At 46.4% G+C, this 20,614-nt stretch overlaps 1 protein-coding gene across 15 annotated transcripts in view; it reads left to right on the top strand.

Annotated features, from left to right (window-relative positions):
* Positions 1–20,614, top strand: part of PTPRT (protein tyrosine phosphatase receptor type T) — a 1,130,358-nt gene that overhangs the window by 1,056,110 nt on the left and 53,634 nt on the right. For all 15 annotated transcript variants that reach the window (XM_055137540.1, XM_055137536.1, XM_055137543.1 and 12 more), the window contains one exon: positions 6,160–6,247. In XM_055137540.1, coding sequence (XP_054993515.1) covers positions 6,160–6,247 — 88 coding nt within the window. The remainder of the gene's footprint in view (positions 1–6,159; positions 6,248–20,614) is intronic.

The following is a 20,614-nucleotide window of genomic DNA, read 5'->3' as shown; positions in this document are numbered from 1 at the left end:
ACGCCATCCGTCATCCTCTCCTGTCTTCTTTGTCCACATTTTAAATCCCAGTGGCACATGCTTTTCAGCACAGAAGCAGACACTGCTGGGGCCAGCAGTGACTCAGACAGCACCTTAAAGAGAGATCAGAAGAGGCATCAGATTTAGAGATTTTAGATCACCCCCCCCCCTTCAAGAGGTGTTCACTGTGTAGACACAGAGTGATCAGTGTCATGGCGTGCCATCGATGTCCCCTCTTGTTCAGTGCACAGCCATCCTGAATGGCTCGGGCCAGTCCTATCCCTCAGAAATCCTGGGTGTTTTCTAACCTACAGACCACCATTAAGACCAGACTTTAGACCCTTAACACTCAGGAAACTGCTTTATCTGTCCCTGGGGTGAACAACTTAGGAACTCAGAGGGGATCTGAAGATAGGAGTCTAACGACCTAACTGGCAAAGACACAGTCATGGTTCATGTGGGCCAGGATAGGAGAAAGGCAGGTGTTTCATTATTTATTCTGACTTGGATGATGCTTCTGTTTTTGCCTGTGTTTTTATATCATGATGGAGTGGTCTTGTTTTTGTCTGGCTCCTTTTGGATCACAGCAGGGTCTTCTTCAATCTTAGTGCTCAATGAACTCATGGCAACTCTGTAGAAGAATTCCTAGGCCCAGCTTTGAGGGTCCAGTCAGTTCCCAGAATTCAGGGGCTGCTCTTTTTATGCTTAGAGCCCCACCCAGTCCAGCTTAAAGTATCCCCTGATCCTTAAATACTGTCTCTCTTGACACACTGTTTCTTGCCTTTCTCATGATAAATCATAAAGATCCTGTTGGCTTGGGTCTTTGCATTTTTTCATCAAAGATCATCAAGATGATGAGTGAGGTCCTGTATGCTGTGTACATAGGGAAAGGCAGGAAAGTAAGAAACAGATTTTCTTAGTTCATCTCAGCAATCCGCATTCTGTTTCTGGACCTCACCATGCTACTCTCACAAATGAGGAAAGATTCTCTTCCAAGATGCAAATCTGACTTGTGCAGCCTCTGTAAATGCCCCAGCTCAGTCCTGCAGGGATAGAACAACCCCAATGGCATGTTATGGGACCCCCAAAGAGGTGGGGGGTTAGCCATAGCAATACTGTTGTAGCTAGGAAATGTTTCCACACTCAGAAGAATGTAAAGATAGAGCTCAGTGTTCAAAGGAGAAGAGAATGAGAAAAGGAAAGTGGAGATTGATAATGGATGAATATAATGAGATGGCAATTTTGGTTTCAAAAGAATGTGATTAGCTCCTAATGACTGCCACCATTCCCTGGTCAATCTACTGTAACTAGCCACTAATGTAAAAATAATGCCCCTCGGCTGGCTCACTTTGAAGCTAGAGATGAGTCTCTCTTTCATACTTTTACCCCCTTGCGTTGTTTTTTTTCCTTCAAGAGATTATCCCCTATTAGATTGCAGCTCCCTAAAAAGGGAAATGGATATGTGATCAAAGGCTGTCAATTAGGGGGCCATTACCACTCACTCCTGGGTGCCTCTATTAGGCCTAGTCTTTGCTGCCTCTGTCAACATCAACACAGCATCCCACATACACATTCTCCATCAGCATCCCCGCTAGGTAGACACGAAAAATCCAAGAGCTCCACTTAGGCTAGGTCTGCTTAGTTCCCCATGGAAAAGTCACAAATGATTTGGTTAGTCTAGGATTCTTCAAAAGCTAACTGCATGCTGGGTATGTCCTAGAAGACATGGACTGGACATTGAAGACTTTCCCAAGTTGTGTCATTTAAAGGTTCGGGATAGGCAGGAACCTAATTAGATGACTGTCAAGGTCATTTGCCTCTCTAAGGTTTTAGGGTCTTTACCTTCTGCATGTGGAGGAGTGTCTGCACCCATTTCCTTTTTTATCCATCGATCCCTCCATCCATTCAATCAATCACAACCACATGTGAAGTACAAAGCCAGTTTGGGGTTCAGGAGAGATGGGAGAGATAGACAGCAGTGAATACAATGCTACACTTTCCAGAAATATAGCTCATTACTGTTGGGAGGCAAGATTTTCACAGGATCAGATTTGTAAGAAGTCCATTAATAACAGAAGTGACTGACTCAACCTGGGCAGCAATGGGGTGGTGACGGATGAGTGGGAAGGAATTCACCAGAAGAGAAGATCCTTGAGTGGGATTTTAAGGGACATGTGGTAGCTTCCCAAGCAAACGCAGGTGGAAGAGAATTTCAGGCTGAGGGAACATGTCTCACATCTTTCTCCGATGTTTGAAAGACTGGGATTATCTGTAGCATTGCACTGTTTTCCATCCTTGGACTATTGATAGAAGGGCAAGACCCAAGGCTGGAGGGGGTGGGATGAAGTCACTGAGGACCTTGTGCTAAAGAATTTGGAATTTATCCTGAAGGCAATGGATGGGGAGTAACTGGGTCCTATTCACATTTTAGAAAGATCTCTCTGATTACAGTGGAGAATGGAGTGGAGGGGACAAAACCAAAGCAAGAGAAACCCGTGAGGAGACTCGTGGGAAAGTGTTTCTCCAGGTAAACTCACCGTTTGCAAGAACCATGGCTGCACATTTAAATAGCCTGAGGAGCTTTAAACACCGGGGATTCTTTGGCCCATCCCCAGAAAATCTTACTAGATTGACCTGGGGTGGCGTTGCCATTCTTAAAGCTTCCCCCAGATGATTCCACTGTGCAGCTCTAAATGATACTTTAAACTGTCACCTGAACTCTGGCACATAGGGACTCAACAGATTTATGTTCAAAAAAAAAACAGTATGGACTATCTAATATGCCCCATTCTTAGGGTTCAGTTCACTTGAAGGGGCTTGACTAAACACTGGGTTTGGTCACAGAGGGTTCCAGGTAGCAAATCCACCACAGAGTAAACATTCAAAAGAGCAGTGAGACGCTGTGTCCAGTGTGCCCCAACCTTGCAGGGAGAGAGGTTTCCCTGGCAAGGCACCTAAAAGAAGTGGAACTCCTGGGTGGGGTAGAGGGTAGAGGCCAGGGGCTAGAATCTGAGTTACACGCAAAATCAAGAAGCATTTACCATCTAGAGAAGCATTTGCCATCTAGAGAATTTCCACATGGGTGGCCAGAGGGATGCAGGGTCATATTTGTAATTGGGACTAAGAAGAAGAGGAGAAGGAAAAGAGGGACAAGCCAGCCCTCTGTGGGTCCAATGAGCACTTTTTCCTATCTCCATAACATCTTGATTTAGGGCAGGAGCTGGTACCCAGAACCAGTTAGCTTTGTTTTGCCTCTACTTCAGGATGCCTGTCTAAAGTTTCCATGGACATATAAAGATCAAGTGCCTATCAGTTGATAGCTGGAAAGGTACTCTATGACCCCCAATCTAAACCCCTGAGGAGAAGTGTATTGGAAAACATGGCTTTGTCCAGGAATTTAGGCAAGGGCCCCTCACCCATCTCCATCCCACCTGCAGTGGCCAAGTCTCAGAATAGCTCCAGTTCCTTCTTGCCCGACCACTGCACAGAAAAGGGGGATGGCCACATATCTGAAATAAAGGTCACCAGACTATACCAGGCTAAGTTCAGCCATACCTTCTTGTAAAGAATCTAATTGGAACATTCATCATTTCCTTTGTTTGCCTTTTGTCTCTGATGAGCCAGTGAGGTTGAGTATAAATAGTTACAACAGAGACTGGCTGGTTTACGAAGCCCAAACTGCCCTTACCTGGCCCATCACATAAAAGTCTGCCAGTGCCTGCTCAGAAGAAGATGCACCCAGGTTGACCTAGCACAGGGGAGACAGGAAGCAAGAAAAAAACCCTCGGGTGGAGCTGGCCTTTCCTTCCAGTGCTGCTGCCTGACTGCAAACCACAGAGTGATTGCATGTCCCTCCAGTCAGGTTCCAAACTCCTGCTTGTCAGAGGACGCTAGACCACCCAGGAGTAGATGACAAAGGCAAAGCTGGTATCTTAAGATGAGTGGAAGCTTCTCTCCTCTGCACTGCTGAGCAGGCCTTTTGTAGGCTAGAGCTGTTGCCGATTCAGTCTCAGAAGCCATGCAAGAGCCGTGAGTGGGTTTTTCGGGTTCTTCCACCTAAGCAGAGTGGGGACAGTCATTAAAACAGGATCTTACCTTCCTGCTTCTGCAGCTTTCTTAGAGCTGTTCCTGCCCAGTTCACTGCCCCACTCCCACCTCTCTAAGAGCTGCCACCCTTCCATCTTTCTGAGCTGGCTGTACTCTCCCTGCCTAACACTTGGCTCTTAACTCTCCAGTCACGCCCCATTGTTGTCTCCTTGTCTGTTTCCTCTCAAACTGATGCCTCATCTTTCCTTCCTACCAGACAGACTCTGGACCTTACATTCAAATCCCCACTCAGCATCTCAGCTTGGATCCCGAAGAATCAGCTTAAACATGGCGGCAGCTACTGCTGCTGGGATTCATTAAGAAGCAAACATACTCAGTGAGGGCTTGGTGCTGCCCTGCACCCTACGCACCCAGAAGATCTTAATTCCACCTCCCCGATTCTCCTCCTTCTCCATCTCAATAAAGGGCAGGACCCTCCTTTTGTGCAGTCCTGCAAGCCCCTGGTCTCCCTCTCTTTCCTTCATGGTCCATTTCTCCAGCAGGAGTGCTGCTGCCCTGACCACATCCTTCTGTGCCCAGCCAGTGCCAGTGTCTTAGAAATACCGTAGTTTTGTCCTGAGAGCTGCCTGTCTTGCTTCCAGATGTTGCAGCTGTACAATTAATTCCCTAAGGGTTTGTCTCCAGCTCTGGACCAGAGAAATAGAACCAGAGAAATGGGCAGGCCACTTGCTTTGCACATGGTAGATCCAGGTTCTATCCTTGGCACCCCATATGGTCCCCCAAACCCTATCAGGAGTGATCCCTGAGTGCAGAGCCAAGAATGAGCCCCGAGCACCATGATGTGTGTCTCCAAATCAAATAAAAAGGTTTGTTTTCAGCTGAAGAAACAGCTGGGAACTGTAGATCAATATCCCAGCTTGTTCCTCCCACTGGTAGAACAGCTCAAGGCCTGAGATGGCCCATGGATACCAGCCTCAGGCACACATAGTGGGAACCTGCTTTATTGACTCCCTTTTCTTGGTTGTCTAACCATCTCCACTCTCCCGCCATGCTCTTTAGGATGGTTTCCAAATAGATTGCTCGGACTCAGATCCCTGTTTCTTCTGGGGGAACCAAAATCAGTACTAGGCAGCTGAACTGTCTTGAATACAATCACTTCTTGCCTACATCCATGGTCACCGTTAGTGCAGTGGTGCCAGGTACCTGCCCCTCCTGCCTGGACTATTGCAACCATTTCCCACCTGATCACTCCATCTCTTCCTTGGACCTCTTAAAGCCCTTGTCCCTATGTGAGCCAAGATTTACTTTGTAAAATGTGAATCAGCTGGGTCCCCTGTTCAATACTCTCCTGTGGCTTCCCATCACATTTAGTATAAGACTCGGCATGTTCCCAAGAACCATTATCACACTCTTCCAACCTCTCTAGATGCTCCCGCCTTTACCCGCTCCTATCTGTTATCTAAAAAATTCTTATCCCCCCTCACCTGTCTTTTACTCTCCTTTATTTTCTTTGTAGCATTTTCCCACTATTTAAAATTATATACTCTAGTTGAGGCTAAAGAGATAGTACTGTGAGTAGAATCCTCACATTGCATGCAGGATTAAATCCCTGATCCCTCATATAGTCCCCTGAGCCTTGCCGGGAGTGATCCCTGAGCACAGAGCCAGGAGTAAGCCCCCGAGCAGCTGGGTGTGGCCCTAAAACAGCAAAAAGAAATAAAATTATGTACATTTGCATGTTCACTTGTATCTCCCAGGTGACTAGAAGGCCAAAAGTCATTTGTATATTTCTTTTAACTGAAACAGCACCAAGCACACATTAGAGGCACAATAAATAACTGTCCAATCATTGAAGAATGAACAAAAGAATGAGTGACTCCTCTCTAGATCAGTATTGAGTTCACTGTATGCAGAAGAGACAAATAATATTTGAGTCAGTGGGCAAGGGATGAAGTCTGTGAAGAGGACAAGTAACTTGTCCAAGGCCCCCACAAAGAACATGCCTTGCATTTGGTCCATTACAGTGACTTTATGTGGCCTTCACTGGCTCGTGTACACCTGGATAAACTCACTCTCCAGACCATTCTCACTGCCCTGTCTTTTCTTTCGTAGGCTTTGCCAGAGGGACAGACAGCTTCGTGGGACACAGCCAAAGAGGATGAAAACCGCAATAAGAATCGATATGGGAACATCATATCCTGTAGGTGTCCTGCTGGGAGGGCTCCAGACTTTGTGGTCAAGGGGGGAGCAAAGTTATAACTGTTATTCTCCTGGAATGACTTACTTCCTGCTTGGGTCCATGTGATGAGCTTGGGAGTATTATTTCAGTCTCCCTCTCAAACCCGGTCTAGATGAGAGCCTGATCTCAGCTAGAGGGGTGTTGGGGTCCGGGCAGAGTGGATCCAGGAAGTCTCTTGGAGCAAGCTGGCATTGCCCACTCACAGATTTCTCAAACTAAGGAGGAAGTACAACCCAAAGAGTACTTCTGTGCTCCAGAAGTTTCTCTAATGCACAGAATGACGAGGAGCAAGATCCAGCCAGTGAGGGAAGGGCTGAGAACTTGTCGGCAACAAAAGAATTAATGCTACACAGGGATTAGTGCTCAGAAGGAGCCAAAACTGCAGCCTTAACCTGAGAGTTTGGGGTAGTGGAGGCCAGCTCAGTGCTCATAAGTCAGTCTTCAGGGCATGACAATTTCCCCAGATTTAGAGAATAGGGCACACTCTTAAGCTCTTGGGGGCTCTCCCTGATTCTGAGCTCAGATATAATCCCTGGCGATGCTCGGGCGACCGTATGTAGTGCTAAGGATTGAACTGGGATGAGCCCTAGGCAAGGCAAACATTTTAACCTCAGTGCAATCTCTCTAGCACCATTTCCCCTAGATTGTACTGCTTGTGTAGTAGGACTTCCAAGACAAGCACCTGCCACTTAGGGTCTGCTTTGGCCCAGGCATTTGTAGCACAGAGCCTGAAGGAGGAGAGCATGACCATGGCAGAGCACTGCCTTATACTCTGCAATGAATTCTGCCATTTCTGCAGACGTCTGGATGTCAGTTTGATAAAAGCAAAGCTGCAGAGTGATTAGAATCCTCCAGAACCATACCGTCTGGATTTTGTCTCCCAGCTGTAGAGCTATGGGCAAGATATGTGATGTCTGCAAACTTCATATTCCTCACCTTTCAAGCACTAGCTATGCTAAAATGGAGGCTATTGAGAAAATCCATAACCCCTGGGTCTGGGGTTGTCACCAGCTCTCTTAGCCATAGAGTTAGTCACTCAGAGTCACAAATGAGCAGGTTGCTAAAACATCTCCCCTTCAAACCAGGAATCTCTCTAACCCCAACCTGGCAGAAGGGGGAAGGATGTGAAGTAATCCCAGCTAGGTGCTGGGGCAGAGAAAGGTCCCTGAGGAGATGTCCCTTTTGGAAAGATCACTGAGGTTGCTGATTGGAAGGTTGGATTTCACTGGGAGGAGCTGGAGGCCACAGGGTTGCTGGAGTGGTTTCAGCTAGGGATGTTGAGGCCCAGAGAGGCAAGAACCCATTCTTTCTGTTTTATTTTATTTGGTTAGGGGGCCACACTCAGCGATGCTCAGGGGTTATTCCTGGCTTTGTGCTCAGAAATTTCTCCTGGCACTGGTCCGGAGAACATTTGGGATGCCAACCTGGGTCAGTCGTGTGCAGGGCAAGTACTCAACCTGCTATATTATTTCCCCAGCCCCAGAAACTCATTCTTGTGTGGGTTGGTCCACAGTATTGAATTAGGGAGGAGATGGAGAAAGAGAATGACCTTGAACCTGATACCTAACACTGCTGGATTATTTGCTAGCATTGGGCAGTGTTAAGTACAATATACACAACATGCTCGCCTCTTATGAGATCCTGAGCACACATGCCGATTAGAACAGGAAGCATCAGAGCCTTCATCTCTGTGGATACATCCAGTCTGGACCTGTGATATCTCTTTAATTCTGTCTCAACTTGCACCCAGTGCATCCAGAAAAAGAGAGAGAGGGGGGGAGAGAGGAAGAGAGAGAGAGGAAGAGAAAGAAAAACAAATCCTGACAAAGAAATAATTTCTAGTACAGTTCAATGATTTGTTTTGTCGAACTGTCTAGAAATTGCCTAAGAGGGGAAAACTGGGAGGAAAAAGCATAAGATCCAGGCAGCTTGGAAAGGAAGAGAAGTTTCAGCTATGCTGTTTCCTATGTTGACTTAGGAATGGACAAGGAATCACAGAATTAACCAAAAAATGTGTTTGGTCTCTTGGAAGGTGGAATGCAGAGAGCAAGATTTCTGGCGAGAGGAGAGTTGGAAAGAGGTATCCAGTCAGGAGATGTGTACTCAGACCTGTGATGTGGGTGGTTCCTCCGAGCCGGCCCTGGCTGGGCACTGGGACCCTCAGTCTTTGCTCCTAGGAATATGGGTCAGGATATAGGAGGTGACTTTCAGCTGAGTGTACTGTAGTGTAAAGTACCTGGTCACTTGTCTGTCTCTCCTCTCAGATTGGGATGTCAGGGAAGTTGTACAGGAAAGCCGAGAGGCGTCGGCCGCTCATGCTTAGCCTGAGTCTCCTCTCTACAGTGGTAACAACATGGTCTCTTCCTGGAGCGCGATGCAGATTAAGATAAAACACAGGACTGGGACTCAGTGAATCCAGCAGCCCCCACCTCCCTGGCAGATCGGGATGTGTATGATTGGGTCAGGGATTGGGCCAAAGCCTAGGTACCAATGGGGAGAAGCCCAACTGTCTATTTCCAGAACTCCCAGGTTCACCCAGTCCCTAGGCACTCTTGCTGCCATCAGCAGCTCTGTCCAGGCTTCCTTCCTGGTTGCTCTGCATCTAGTCTGTACCCCACCCACACCCCCACCAGCACTACCACATTCCACTTACCTGGTACCTGAAAGAAGCCAGCGAGACTTCCTGAGAATATGAATTGGATTACATCATTGTCCTGCTGAAACTCCTTCAACCAGCTGCCCTTTACTCTTGTGCATTCTTTATCTAAGAGCCCTGAGCTACCTCTAGTCTCAATCAAACTTTCCCCCCCTCCACCAGTCTCCTCCATTGCAGCCACACTGGCCTCTGTTTGGCCCTTGGAGTTACCCGTCGTCGTCCACCCAGGCCACAGGGCCTTTGCACCTGCTGCAATTCTATTAATGTACTCTTCCTCTCTCTCTTTGATCTTCTAAGTGCTATGCTGCTACTCATTGGTCAGCCCTTGGCTCCATCATCACTTCTCCAGGGAATTCTTTAGATTTTGTGACTTGAATACATATCCCAGGCTGAGAGGAGAAGCATTGCATAATTCTCCATAGACTTCCCCCTGTCCTCACCCCAGTAGGTGCTCTGTGAAAGCAGAAACGTGGTCACCCTGCACTCATGTCCCCCCAGTTAACATATGGCTGGCACTCAATAAAGAGGAACTGCAAGGGAATGGGGAATGGAATGCTCAATGGAAGCGCAGAGTCTCAGCAAGAGCCCAGAGGCTAAAGGGGGTGGTAATCTTCCCACTGACTCCCCAGGAAAAATAGAACACCCGTGCAAGCTGGATGGAGAGGGTGCTTGGAAGAATGATCCTTCATCATTAAGATGATACTGGAGCTGCAGGCAGAGACAGCAGAAAGGGGAAAGGGGTGGGTGACAAGAATGTTCCCACAATTCAGGCTTAGCGGACAGAGATGGCGATTAGAACTCCTGGACTGTGGGCTGCCCAGGCAGAAGGACGAGGCTAGGGGCATCTAACAGCAGCCTTCAAAAGCCCTCACTCTCAGTCACTGTCCCCTTCTTGTCATGACCCTGAGAGTTCTAATGCCTGAAAGTGGGGCACGGGGCCATCTGTGTTTTCTGCCCTGCCAGTGTCTCTTGGGGATGTCCTCCAGACCTGGGCTGGAACCCTTGATTCACCCACAAGGCTCCACAGCTCCCCCCAAACCTCCTCTCCCACCCACCACCTCCAAAGGAAACAGCTTACTTCTCCCCACTTTTCCCCCACGTTGGAGGTTGGATTCGAGTCGGTACCTTTTCCAGAGTTTCTATGAGTATGAGCCTACAGGAGTCTCCCCTCCCCACCCATATTAACAGACTTGAGAATTTTATGAGCTCTCTCATACCCACCACTACCCCAACTAGGGTCCCCTTCTCCTCTTGTTTAAACGGCCTGAATGCAAGAATTCTCCTCTAGGGGCTGGAGTGATAGCACAGTGGGTAGGGCGTTTGCCTTGCACGCGGCTGACCCGGGTTCGATTCCCAGCATCCCATATGGTCTCCTGAGCACCGCCAGGGGTAATTCCTGAGTGCAGAGCCAGGAATAACTCCTGTGTGTTGTCGGGTGTGACCCAAAAAGGAAAAAAAAAAGAATTCTCCTCTTATATCACTTCTGAGGATCCCAAAGGAGATAGAAGACATTCAGACACCTAATGACACCACCTGGAGGGGTTTCCACCTGCATCTCCTTTCTAATTCAAGGACAGCAAATAAGGAGGAGGGAGAGTTGGTACAGGGCCCAGGAAGGTTAAAGGGGACCAAGGAAAAAAAATTTTTTTTAATGGCTGCAATTTGAACTGAAGGAAAGGGAAAGAGAAACAGCCTCAGGACTGGAAAGTGTCCCTGCCCTTGCCTGTGTCCCTCCCCAAGGCGAAGGCTGTGGTGACTTGATAAATGGAAATATTCTCAGCACAAGAAGCAACCGGTGTGATTAGCATCTTAAGGAACCCAGAGCTGGGAGAGGCTGGAGGGGAGGACAAAGACCCAGGCCAGGGAGAACAGAAAAGATGAAAAGGAAAGAGTGGGAGGGAGAAGATCGCCCTGCAAGTGAAACAATGAAGGAGGACCCTTGGCTAAATAAGCCTTTTATTCCACTGTGATGTTATTTAGAATTCAGTAATAGAGACAGTGGGGTTTCCAGGGAGTGGAAATGGAAAGGAAGCACAGGGAAAGGAGAGGAAATGAATGGGAGAAGAGAACAAAGACTTCTTTGCTTTCAAGTAGCTCTGGGGCAGCCATTCACCAGGGGGACACTTCAAGCATGCCAAAGCACCCCTGGTGAAAACTGCAGGTTGCTTCCTGGAGTGACAGGAGGAAATTACACTAAGAAGAGGACATGATTCTGGGGGGTTCAAATTTGACCAATTGAGGTTCCCATTCTGGGATCAGTCATCAGTCGTCAACTAGGATGATGTGAGAATTTAATCAAGAGACTGTTCATGAAGGTGTAAGCCAGATGCAGAGAGATTACTAGAACAGTGTGGTCACCAGACTAAAGGGCCCAGGGAAAGGTTACCAGATCCTGGATAAAGAGGCCACCTGACCAGAGGTGTGACCTTTAGTGGTGTTCAGCCAGGCAATAGAGACCACAACAACAACATAGAGGCTCATTCTTGGACGCCATGTACCTGGTCCTGGTGAATCAGAAACGCTAACTTGGTTTCAGTCTCTGTGCTTTGAACAGCCTCCAAGTTTTATTCTGATGCACATCTCAGTTTAAGAACCACTCACCTGTCCACAGAGCCAGTTCCTAGATGAGAGAGCCCAGACAGAAGACTGGAGAGAGTGTCTGTGGAGCAAAGTTGAGATCTGGACATTTTCTTCTTCTCTTTTCATTTTTTCTTGGTTTTGAGACCATACCCAGTGGTTCTCAGGGCCTACTCCTGGCTCTGCACTCAAGGTTTACTCCTGGTAGGCTCAAGAGACTATATGGGTTGCTGGGGATTGAATCCAGTTCGACCATGTGCAAGGCAAATGCCCTCCCTGCTGTACTACTGCTCCAGCCCCTCAACATTTTCTTATCCCCTAATCTAAGTCAACTTGCTGAGGTACTGGAGAGCTAGACTTGGGGTCAAGCTGACCCATATTCTAGTCTCACTTCTGCCCTTTATTTTGGGCACGACCTACAGTAAAGTCCACTTCATCTCTCTGACCTGCAGTGTCTCAAGAAGCTAAAAGCACATGGACATTGAATCAGAAGTTGGTGTGTAAATAAGACTTAGATAACACTGGTCTCGTCTCAGAGTGCATGGTCAAGCAGTGAAGGGCCAGAGTTGGAGAAGACCCTAACCCTAATCAGTCTGCAGGACAGCCTCTGCCAGAGCACTGGGCTCCTCCCTGCCAGCTGCCAAGGGAGTCCCTCTGCTTTAAGACACACCCCTGCTCTGAGGAGAGAGGGCACCAACCTCACAGCAGAAGGCGGACTAGGACTGACGTGCCCAAGTTTCAGATCCCCAACTGCGGAGAGGCCAAGTCCACACACGATAACGCAAAAGCAAAGGAACTTTATTACTAGCCCGAGCCAGCGCTAAATCAAGCTAAGGGTCCAAGTCTCAGCCAACCAGTGGAGTCTTGACAAGGACCCCGACTCCAAGTCACAAGCAGTTTATATAGGGTTCAGAGTTAAGAAACAACTTATATACTGATCTATTTTTAGCTTTGGCCCTATTACAACGGTGATCAGCAATTAGGCAACGGTTAGCAACAGTTTCTAAGGAGGGTGCAGTGATCCCTCATGACCGGCCAGACCCAACTGCCCAATTCCATATCTTGGCAAATTACTCAACTGGGAGTTTACCAGAAACCGCCAGTCCTGCTTTGGGGAAATAGGAACTGAGGCCTCGTTGAGATTTAATGTTAGCTGCAGCGTGTCATGGCTGCTGAGGAGCCTGTTTTGGGCCGCACAGGATGATCTCTCGAGGGTTCCTTCTCATGCCCAAAGAGGAACTCAGATACAACCCAATCCAGGTGCCTTTTCTCACAACAGTTTCTCAGCTTATTTCTGAGGAGAGAGCTGAAACGACAGAGGCGTACCACCTATTCCCTTCTCCTGACTCTACCTCCGTTGTGCCTTGCTGTCTTTGAGAATGGTCCTGGCTTAGGCCTTCCAGAACAATCCTGGTGCAGAAATCATCCATGCCCTTTCCCATTCAGGAACTTGTTCTGGCAGCTGGAACCCTCTGCCTGCTATTTCTGGGTAGGCCATACGTTAACTGTGCACAGATCAACCCTGAACCAATGACTAATGAAAATGAGTGAATAAGTATCTGTGGCGGGAGCGATAGCACAGTGGTTGGGCGTTCGCCTTTCACGCGGCCAACCCGAGTTCGATTCCTCCGCTCCTCTCGGAGAGCCCAGCAAGCTACCGAGAGTATCGAGCCCGCAAGGCAGAGCCAGGCAAGCTACCCGTGCGTACTGGATATGCCAAAAACAGTAACAATAAGTCTCTCAATGAGAGACGTTACTGGTGCCCGCTCGAACAAATCGATGAGCAACGGGATGACTAGGAGTATGTGTGACAGCCTCGAGTGCATGCTCTACTGGGCTGAAGTTGGAGAACTCCCCTTCTTCCATGGTTCCCTATCAAGATGAAGCTCTAATCATCAATATCAGTGATGTTCTTAGTGCTCTCCTCTTACTGAATTCCTTCTTTTATCCACCGCACTTTCCATTCTGCCTTGTTTCCTAGGATCACCTCCTGAATCAATTCTTTGCTCTAAGTCATTGTCACAGATTCTGCTGCTGAAGGAATCCAAATAAGTAAGCTTTCTTTCTAATGACGGTTCCTCCAGTGGGATCTGGGCCGGGATGATGCTTAGAATAAAACTAGACGTTTATCCTATGGTCCACCGTCCCTCTAACTTCTCTCACATCCCTGCCCACCCTCCACCCCATGCCCTCCTGCCCTTCCTGTCTCAAAGACTTTTCTCTTGGAGTGGTTCCCTGCAGGGCCTTGAAGAAGGGGAGCTATCCAACTTCAGCCCGCAGGGAATTGGCAGAAGGAGGTATCACAGATTGCCAGGCTCTTTCTCTCTTATGCCCAAGCCACCCTCTCTTGATAATGGTAATTCAATCAAGATTGAATGTGCAGACCTTTTGCTTCAATGAGGTATCCAGGCATTGTCAGAGGCATTACCTGCCTCCTCCCTATCCACTCGTGCAAGATGATGGCATTAACATTTCCAATACTTCTAGGAAATGATTTTTCAGCTCCACAATTCATTATAATGAGTCAAATCTCTTTTCTCTGAAAAATTGCACCTTTTCTTTACCCTCCTCAGTGCCCAGAAGACAGGTAGAAAGAACATCGTGTATCCAAATGATATTCTCTTCCCAGCCTCACTCTCTGAAGCGATTCTCCCCTTAAGTGGACGTGACTTGAGCAGACCAATTTATCATTGGACTACCTTTGTGGTGGAGGAAGGGAGGAATCATGGTTGGGTGAGTTCAGACCCAGGAGGAAACTGAACCTGCTCTTCTACTGGGGATGGGGTGTGTGCAGTGCACAAAACATAATGGGATGGGACTGTCAGAAAGGGTATGGTAGAGTCGTGAGTTTTGAAAATTCAGGATGAGTAAGGACTCCCAACTCAGAAAGCTCTCATGTCTCCTGAGTTGTTAAAACTCCTTGGAACCTTGAATTTCCCCTTCATAAAATGAGGCAATGATATATACCTTATTGGGTTACTGTGAGGATTGAATGACAGAGTCTCTGCAAGCCTTCTACATTAGCACTGGAATGTTACACACTTTACACCAGTAGATTTCTGTACCTCTCCACCCTCAATGGGACTCTAATCATCGGGCTCAGTTCCAATAAGAACTTTTGATCTTTTCCAAGACTCTCTGAGTAGCCAGGGTACCTCTCTATCAGATAACTGAATATGGTCTGCAGGCTCAAACCTGATTTTGAAGCAGTGGTTTGCAATTTTTTCACACCTGTGGACTGGCATCAGTTCATGAATAAAAACCACTCACCTACAAGGCTTCTTAAAATGGATTCAGCAGAGCACCCACTCCTGCATTCCTGATTCAGGGGGTCAGAGCGAAAATTCAAGGATTTACATTTCAACCAAGTTACTGGTTGAAATGTGTTGCTGATATTTTTGGTCCAGAGATTACATTTTAAAAGCTACTGGTCTAGAAGAATAAGAAATTAAATTTACTTATTTGTGTTGATTCCTAACAATATACCAGGTTTGTGCATAACTTACCTCTTTTAATCCTTGCAACAAGTCTACAAAAAGGAGATAATGATTAGTGTAGCATAAAATTGGTTAAATTGAGCTCTGGAGGTAACTTGCCCAGAAGATATGGTGAGAGAGTGATACAACTTCAGGACACTCCCATGGCCCAGCTGAACCTTTATCTTATTCCACTTAAGGCAAGAGTCACCATATATGTTGGGTCAGATAGGCTTTTTCTGTAGGTGGGACAAGTAAGCAGGTAACAGAAAACGTTGAGTGCAAACTTCAGGCATACTCCTAGTCCTGTGTAGAGCAGAGTCTCCGTCCCAGGCCACGTGATGTGAAAGACACTTTATCACCATCAATCAGCCTTCCCCTCTCTGCTTCTCCATCTTTCAGACATAAATAACAATGCCTTTCTCACACTGATCATTGTTGGGGTACCTTCTTTGTGCCGTATCCTGGACAGAGGCGTTCCATAAACCATATGTCCTTCCTTTGGGCATGAAGGGGAGCCATGAGTTCATTTGAGGCACAGAAATATAACAGCTCTGATAACCCTCATAAAAGTCAAGGAGTTTTCGCAGTCTAATGTGGAGAGGGCCTAGAGGACTTGCTTGGGAAGGAGCATTGAGCTGAGAGCTGAAGACTAAGGTGTTGCCAGCCTGATGGGCTTAGAGTGTTCCTTTGTTTGGGCAAAGGTCTTGTGGTCAGGGCAGATATCACGTATTTGTATAGAAGAAAGTTAACCAGTCTTCAGAGTATTGTGTGGAAAGGAAGGCTCCAGACTGGGCAGGGAGCAAGGTCCGATACCATCAATCATGTATGAGAATGTGGGCAAGGTCGAGGTGTCCAGGACCTGGGAACTACACCAGGTTGCATTTTCAGGAATGTTGTGAGCAACTTGATGCTATGTTAATACTTTCCAGTTAGTCATGCTGGGAGTATTTAAACCCCAGAAGTCATCAGACAGACCAGAAACTGCTTGTTAACTTAGCAACCAAGCCCTGGTCTCTGTCCTTCAACTTCAAGAAGCAGATGGATTCTGGAGAAACAATGTTCCCGTCTTTCCAGAGGTGTGTCTGAGGAGCTCGCTGGAGTTACAGGTCTTTGCAGATGTGTCACCCTCTGCCAGCTACCACCGTTCTTCCCTCCCCACCTGCCCGTTCCCCGCTTCCCTGCTCCTTTCGCTTACCTCACCAGCGAGTTTGCTTCTCCTCTATATGACTCTTCTCAACTCCTTTCCTTGTCTTGAATATCAAACGAGGAGCACCAAATTAGCTGTTTTTCAAGCTTGCAAAATGTAGATGGAGCATAATGAATGTTCTGGGCTGCTTGTAAATTACCTCGTGCAAACTCCTTCCCATCGCCCGCTGTCCCATCTTTCTCCATGTGCTGTGGATAAACACAATTTTTTATCCCTCTAATTATATCAAGTTAGAAGAAGGGGACACAGAATAATATTAGCATCTCCCAGAAGGAATAAATAAACCATGAGAATGTTCACTGTTACTCCTTGTGGTGTCTTTCTGGTGGTCAGATGGCTCAATTCTGCCCTTTAATGAATACACATCGTAACTCTGCCTCTGCAGAAAGATGGGTTTGCATTTGATACAGAGGGAAATTGAAGAACACCAAGTTTCTAAGCCTCACTGCCAACCGCTACTGCCTGCCTCCCATCCCACCCACTCATTAAGCACCCACTGTATACCAGGGACCGCCCCAGCCTGTTCATAAAGAACAGTTTTGGGTTTGCAGAAAAATTGGGCAGAATGTACAGGTTCCAAGTACCCCAGCTCCTCTTCATATTCTATTTCCTTTACTGCCCCTAACATCTCGGATCTATGTGGCACAGTTATGCCATGCATGACCCGATAGCAGTTCATTATTGCGCTAACGCAGTTTACAGGAGATTCTGTTCTTTGTGCAGTGCAGTCCTGTAAGATTTGAAAACTGCATAATGACATGATTACAGGGTCATGCAAACTGGTTTCACTGCTGAAAACGCCCCCTGTGCCCCACCTTCATCTGCCTCTCTTCCCAAAGACCTTGACAATCCCTGATGTTTTTATCGTCTTCGCAGCTTTGCCCTCTCCCACCATGCAACTAGAATCATCTAGTGTGAAGTCTTCTTAGACTGGCTTTTTCACTTAGCAATGAATTTTCATGGCTTGATAACTCAGTTCTTTTTATCACTGAATAATAGTCTGTTGTATGAACATCCACAACTTGTTTATCCAGCCACTTGAAGGGCGTCTTGTTTTCTTCCTATATTTTGACAAAGCTAGTAAAGGTGCTATAAATATTCCTGTGAAGAATTGCCTGCGAGCAAACATTGGGGGGCGGGGAGGGGGAAGGGTAATACCCCGGTGCTCTGCATTTATATTTTTAACTCATTTGAACAAATACCAAGGAATGCCCTTGCTAGATTGTATGGTAAGAGGATCCTTGGTTTTGTCAGAAGCCGTTCAATTGTTGGGGCTGGAAAAATAGTCCAGCAAGTAAGGCATTTGCTTTGCATAGGTATCCCATATGGTCTCCTGAGCACCACCAGGAGTGATTCCTGAGCACAGAGCCAGCAGTGCAGAGCTCAGGAGTAACCCCTGAACATTGCCAGGTGTGGGCCCCCAAACCAAAACAAACCAAACAAAAAAAATTCAGTTATCTTCCAAACTTGTTAAATCATTTTATTTTCCCACTGACACCAAGATAAAAGTTCCTATAGCTCCCCATCCTCCCCCCATGCCTGTCCCTCAGCATTTGGTGTTGTTCACATTCTGGATTTGCACCTTCCTAATAGGTGTGAGTGATATATAATGTTGACTTAATTTGCGATTCCAAAATGACCTTGTATCTTGAATGTTCTTTCATACTCTTACTTTGCATCTGAATCTTTTCTTCACTGAGGTGTCCTGTTCTTTGCCGTTTGTGTGTTTGTTTGTGCCACGCCCTGTGGTGCTCAGGGTTTACTACTGTCTCTGTGCTCAGGGATCACTTCCGGTGGTGTTCAGGGAACCATATAGGATGCTGGGGACTAAACTCGGTTTGTCCTCATGCAAGGCAAGTGCCTTACTTGCTGTACTATTGCTCTGCCCCCCATTTTCTACTATTTGTTTTCTAATTGTTGAGTTTTTAAAACTCTTTTATAGTTTGGATATAAGTCCTTTATCAGATATATCTTTTTCAAATATTTTTATCCCAGCCTATGACTTAATTTTTTGTTTTCTTGGGCTGTCCCCACACTTTTCATGGCCTCTTTTCTCATTTAATCCCCCCAATATTCTGTGAAACTTACAATACTGGTTCCATTTTGCTAAGTGTCAAGGCCGAAAGACCTCAGTGGACATGTTAGTAAATAGAGGTCAGAGTTGGGCCATATATTACCTACCACCATACCTCAAATCATATATTAAAAGTGTATACTACCAGCCACAGATTAGATCATGTGGGAATAGACCTTGGTCACTTTGTATTAAAATACCACTACTTCCCTGTCTCAGAAAATAAGGTGTGCTTATATTACAAAGCCAGCATAGTTCCTTGTGTCTGATTTCCACTGCAGGACATGGAGAACCCTCTGGACCCAAATATCAACCTAATCTCCCTCCCTTACCCTCTCCTTCACACTCTGTGTTCAAGATCATGAGGCTTTGCAGCTACCTCAGTGAACTTCTTTTTTACAAATCTCTGTTATCTCGGCTGGAGAAACCAGTTGGGATGGGAGATGCATGCCGAAAGTAGACAATGGACCAATCATGATGACCTCTCAGTGTCTGTTTTGCAAGCTATAATGCCCAAAAGTAGAGAGAGAATATGGGAAATATTGTCTGCCTTAAAGGCAAGGGGAGGGTGGAAAATGCGGGGTATACCCAGGATATTGGTGGTGGGGAATGTGCACTGGTGGAGGGATGGGTGTTTGATCATTGTGAGATTGTAACCCAACATGAAAGCTTGTAACTATCTCACGGTGATTCAATAAAATTTAAAAAATTTAAAAAATAAATAAATAAATAAATAAAGATAGCTATGTCGGCAAGGAAAAAAAAAACAAATCTCTGTTATCTCTAGAAGAAAAACACACCCACATTGTCTGCTGATCAAGTCTTCCACTTCATTCCTCATGTGCATCACTCCACAATGCCTGTGTTCTCCTCTCCTAGATCCTGACGTTGCCTGTGTCCCCTGTCCTATGGACAGACTCCTGTGATGACACTTTCTTAGTCTCTTTGGCAGGCCAATAGGTGCTCAATATATATGATCCTAATAATTGGATGAAAAGGGAATGTTGCAGAAACACCATCATTTGGTGCTTAGTGAATTTCTGCTTGAAGAATATTTTTAAAACTTAAGTGTTTTAAGTTTCTTCTTGTTCAGTTTTTGATTGTTTTCACTTCTGGATTTTAAATTTCTTTTTATGTAGCACTGTAGCACTGTAGTCCTATTGTTCATTCATTTGCTCAAGTAGACACAGTAATGTCTCCATTGTGAGACTTGGTGTTATTGTTTTTGGCATATCGCATATGCCACGAGTAGCATTTTAAGCCAGAATCTCTGTGCCCCATGCTCCAACCCCCCAGAGGCATGTGTAACTCAACAAATAAGGAGATTTTTGAATGCATAAGTCATAAGTGAAACCAATGAGTGAAAACATGATGCCCATTTTCACAGCTCTATATGCTCACAGCTTTTGTAAGCACTGGGAACAAGACTTAACAGTTAGAGCTCAAAGTTGGGCACTGAATCCCCATGAGATGCACTGTGCCACCGAGAAGTCCTGCTTGCTAAGGTTAAAGCTGGGACCAAGTATCTACACAGTCTCCATAAATAGTTTCTGAAAGGTGTTGGGGATAGCACATCATGTACACCAAGAGGTGTTCAGGGTCCAACGGAGTCCTAATCTTGCCTTTTACAGGCTGTGTTATGTGGGAAACTTACTTAACCTTTCTGAACACCGACTACTTCATCTGCAAAGAATAGCAATACGGATTCATCAGATTGTGATTGTAACTAGCAGAGTTGTTGTGATGAGTGAAAAGCTGAGAGAACATTTGACTGTCTCTGGTCCTGCATGAACTTTTTGAAGTCTAATTTGCCTCCCTTGATAACCTTATTTTGCCTCCTGTCACTTTCTTTGCAACTCTTTCCCATGACAATAAGAAATGGCATGGTGCACCTTTATGATGGGCATAGAAACTGGCACCTGGCAGAAGACCAGTGAACAATATTTGCTTTGAGGTGTGGGGTGGGGCTCACCCTGGTGCTCAGGGCCTATTCCCAGCTTTCTACTCAGGAGTGACTCCTGGCAGTGCTCTGGGGACCCTATGTAGTTACAGGGATTGAAAAGAATCAGCTGCATTCAAGGCAAACTTTCCATTTCCTGTACTATCTACCCAGCTCTCCTGGAACAATGTTTAAGCAAGTGAATCCATTTGTTAATTACTGTCCAGTCTTGCCGGCTGCTCCCAGTTGGGACTGTCCCTTTCCATCTCCTGCTAAACCCCATCACAGAGAACTGACCCTTGCAGAATGCAATTCTGTCTTGTCATCTAGCATTCGGCTGTTGTTGGCCAATGACATATCCTGCAGGGAGAGATAGAGAAGGAGAAAGTAAGGAAT

This window comes from Sorex araneus, chromosome 5 (assembly GCF_027595985.1).
Source record: "Sorex araneus isolate mSorAra2 chromosome 5, mSorAra2.pri, whole genome shotgun sequence".
Lineage (NCBI taxonomy): Eukaryota > Metazoa > Chordata > Mammalia > Eulipotyphla > Soricidae > Sorex > Sorex araneus.
Note: the sequence above shows the minus strand (reverse complement) of the source record. Positions and strands in the feature narration are given on the sequence as shown.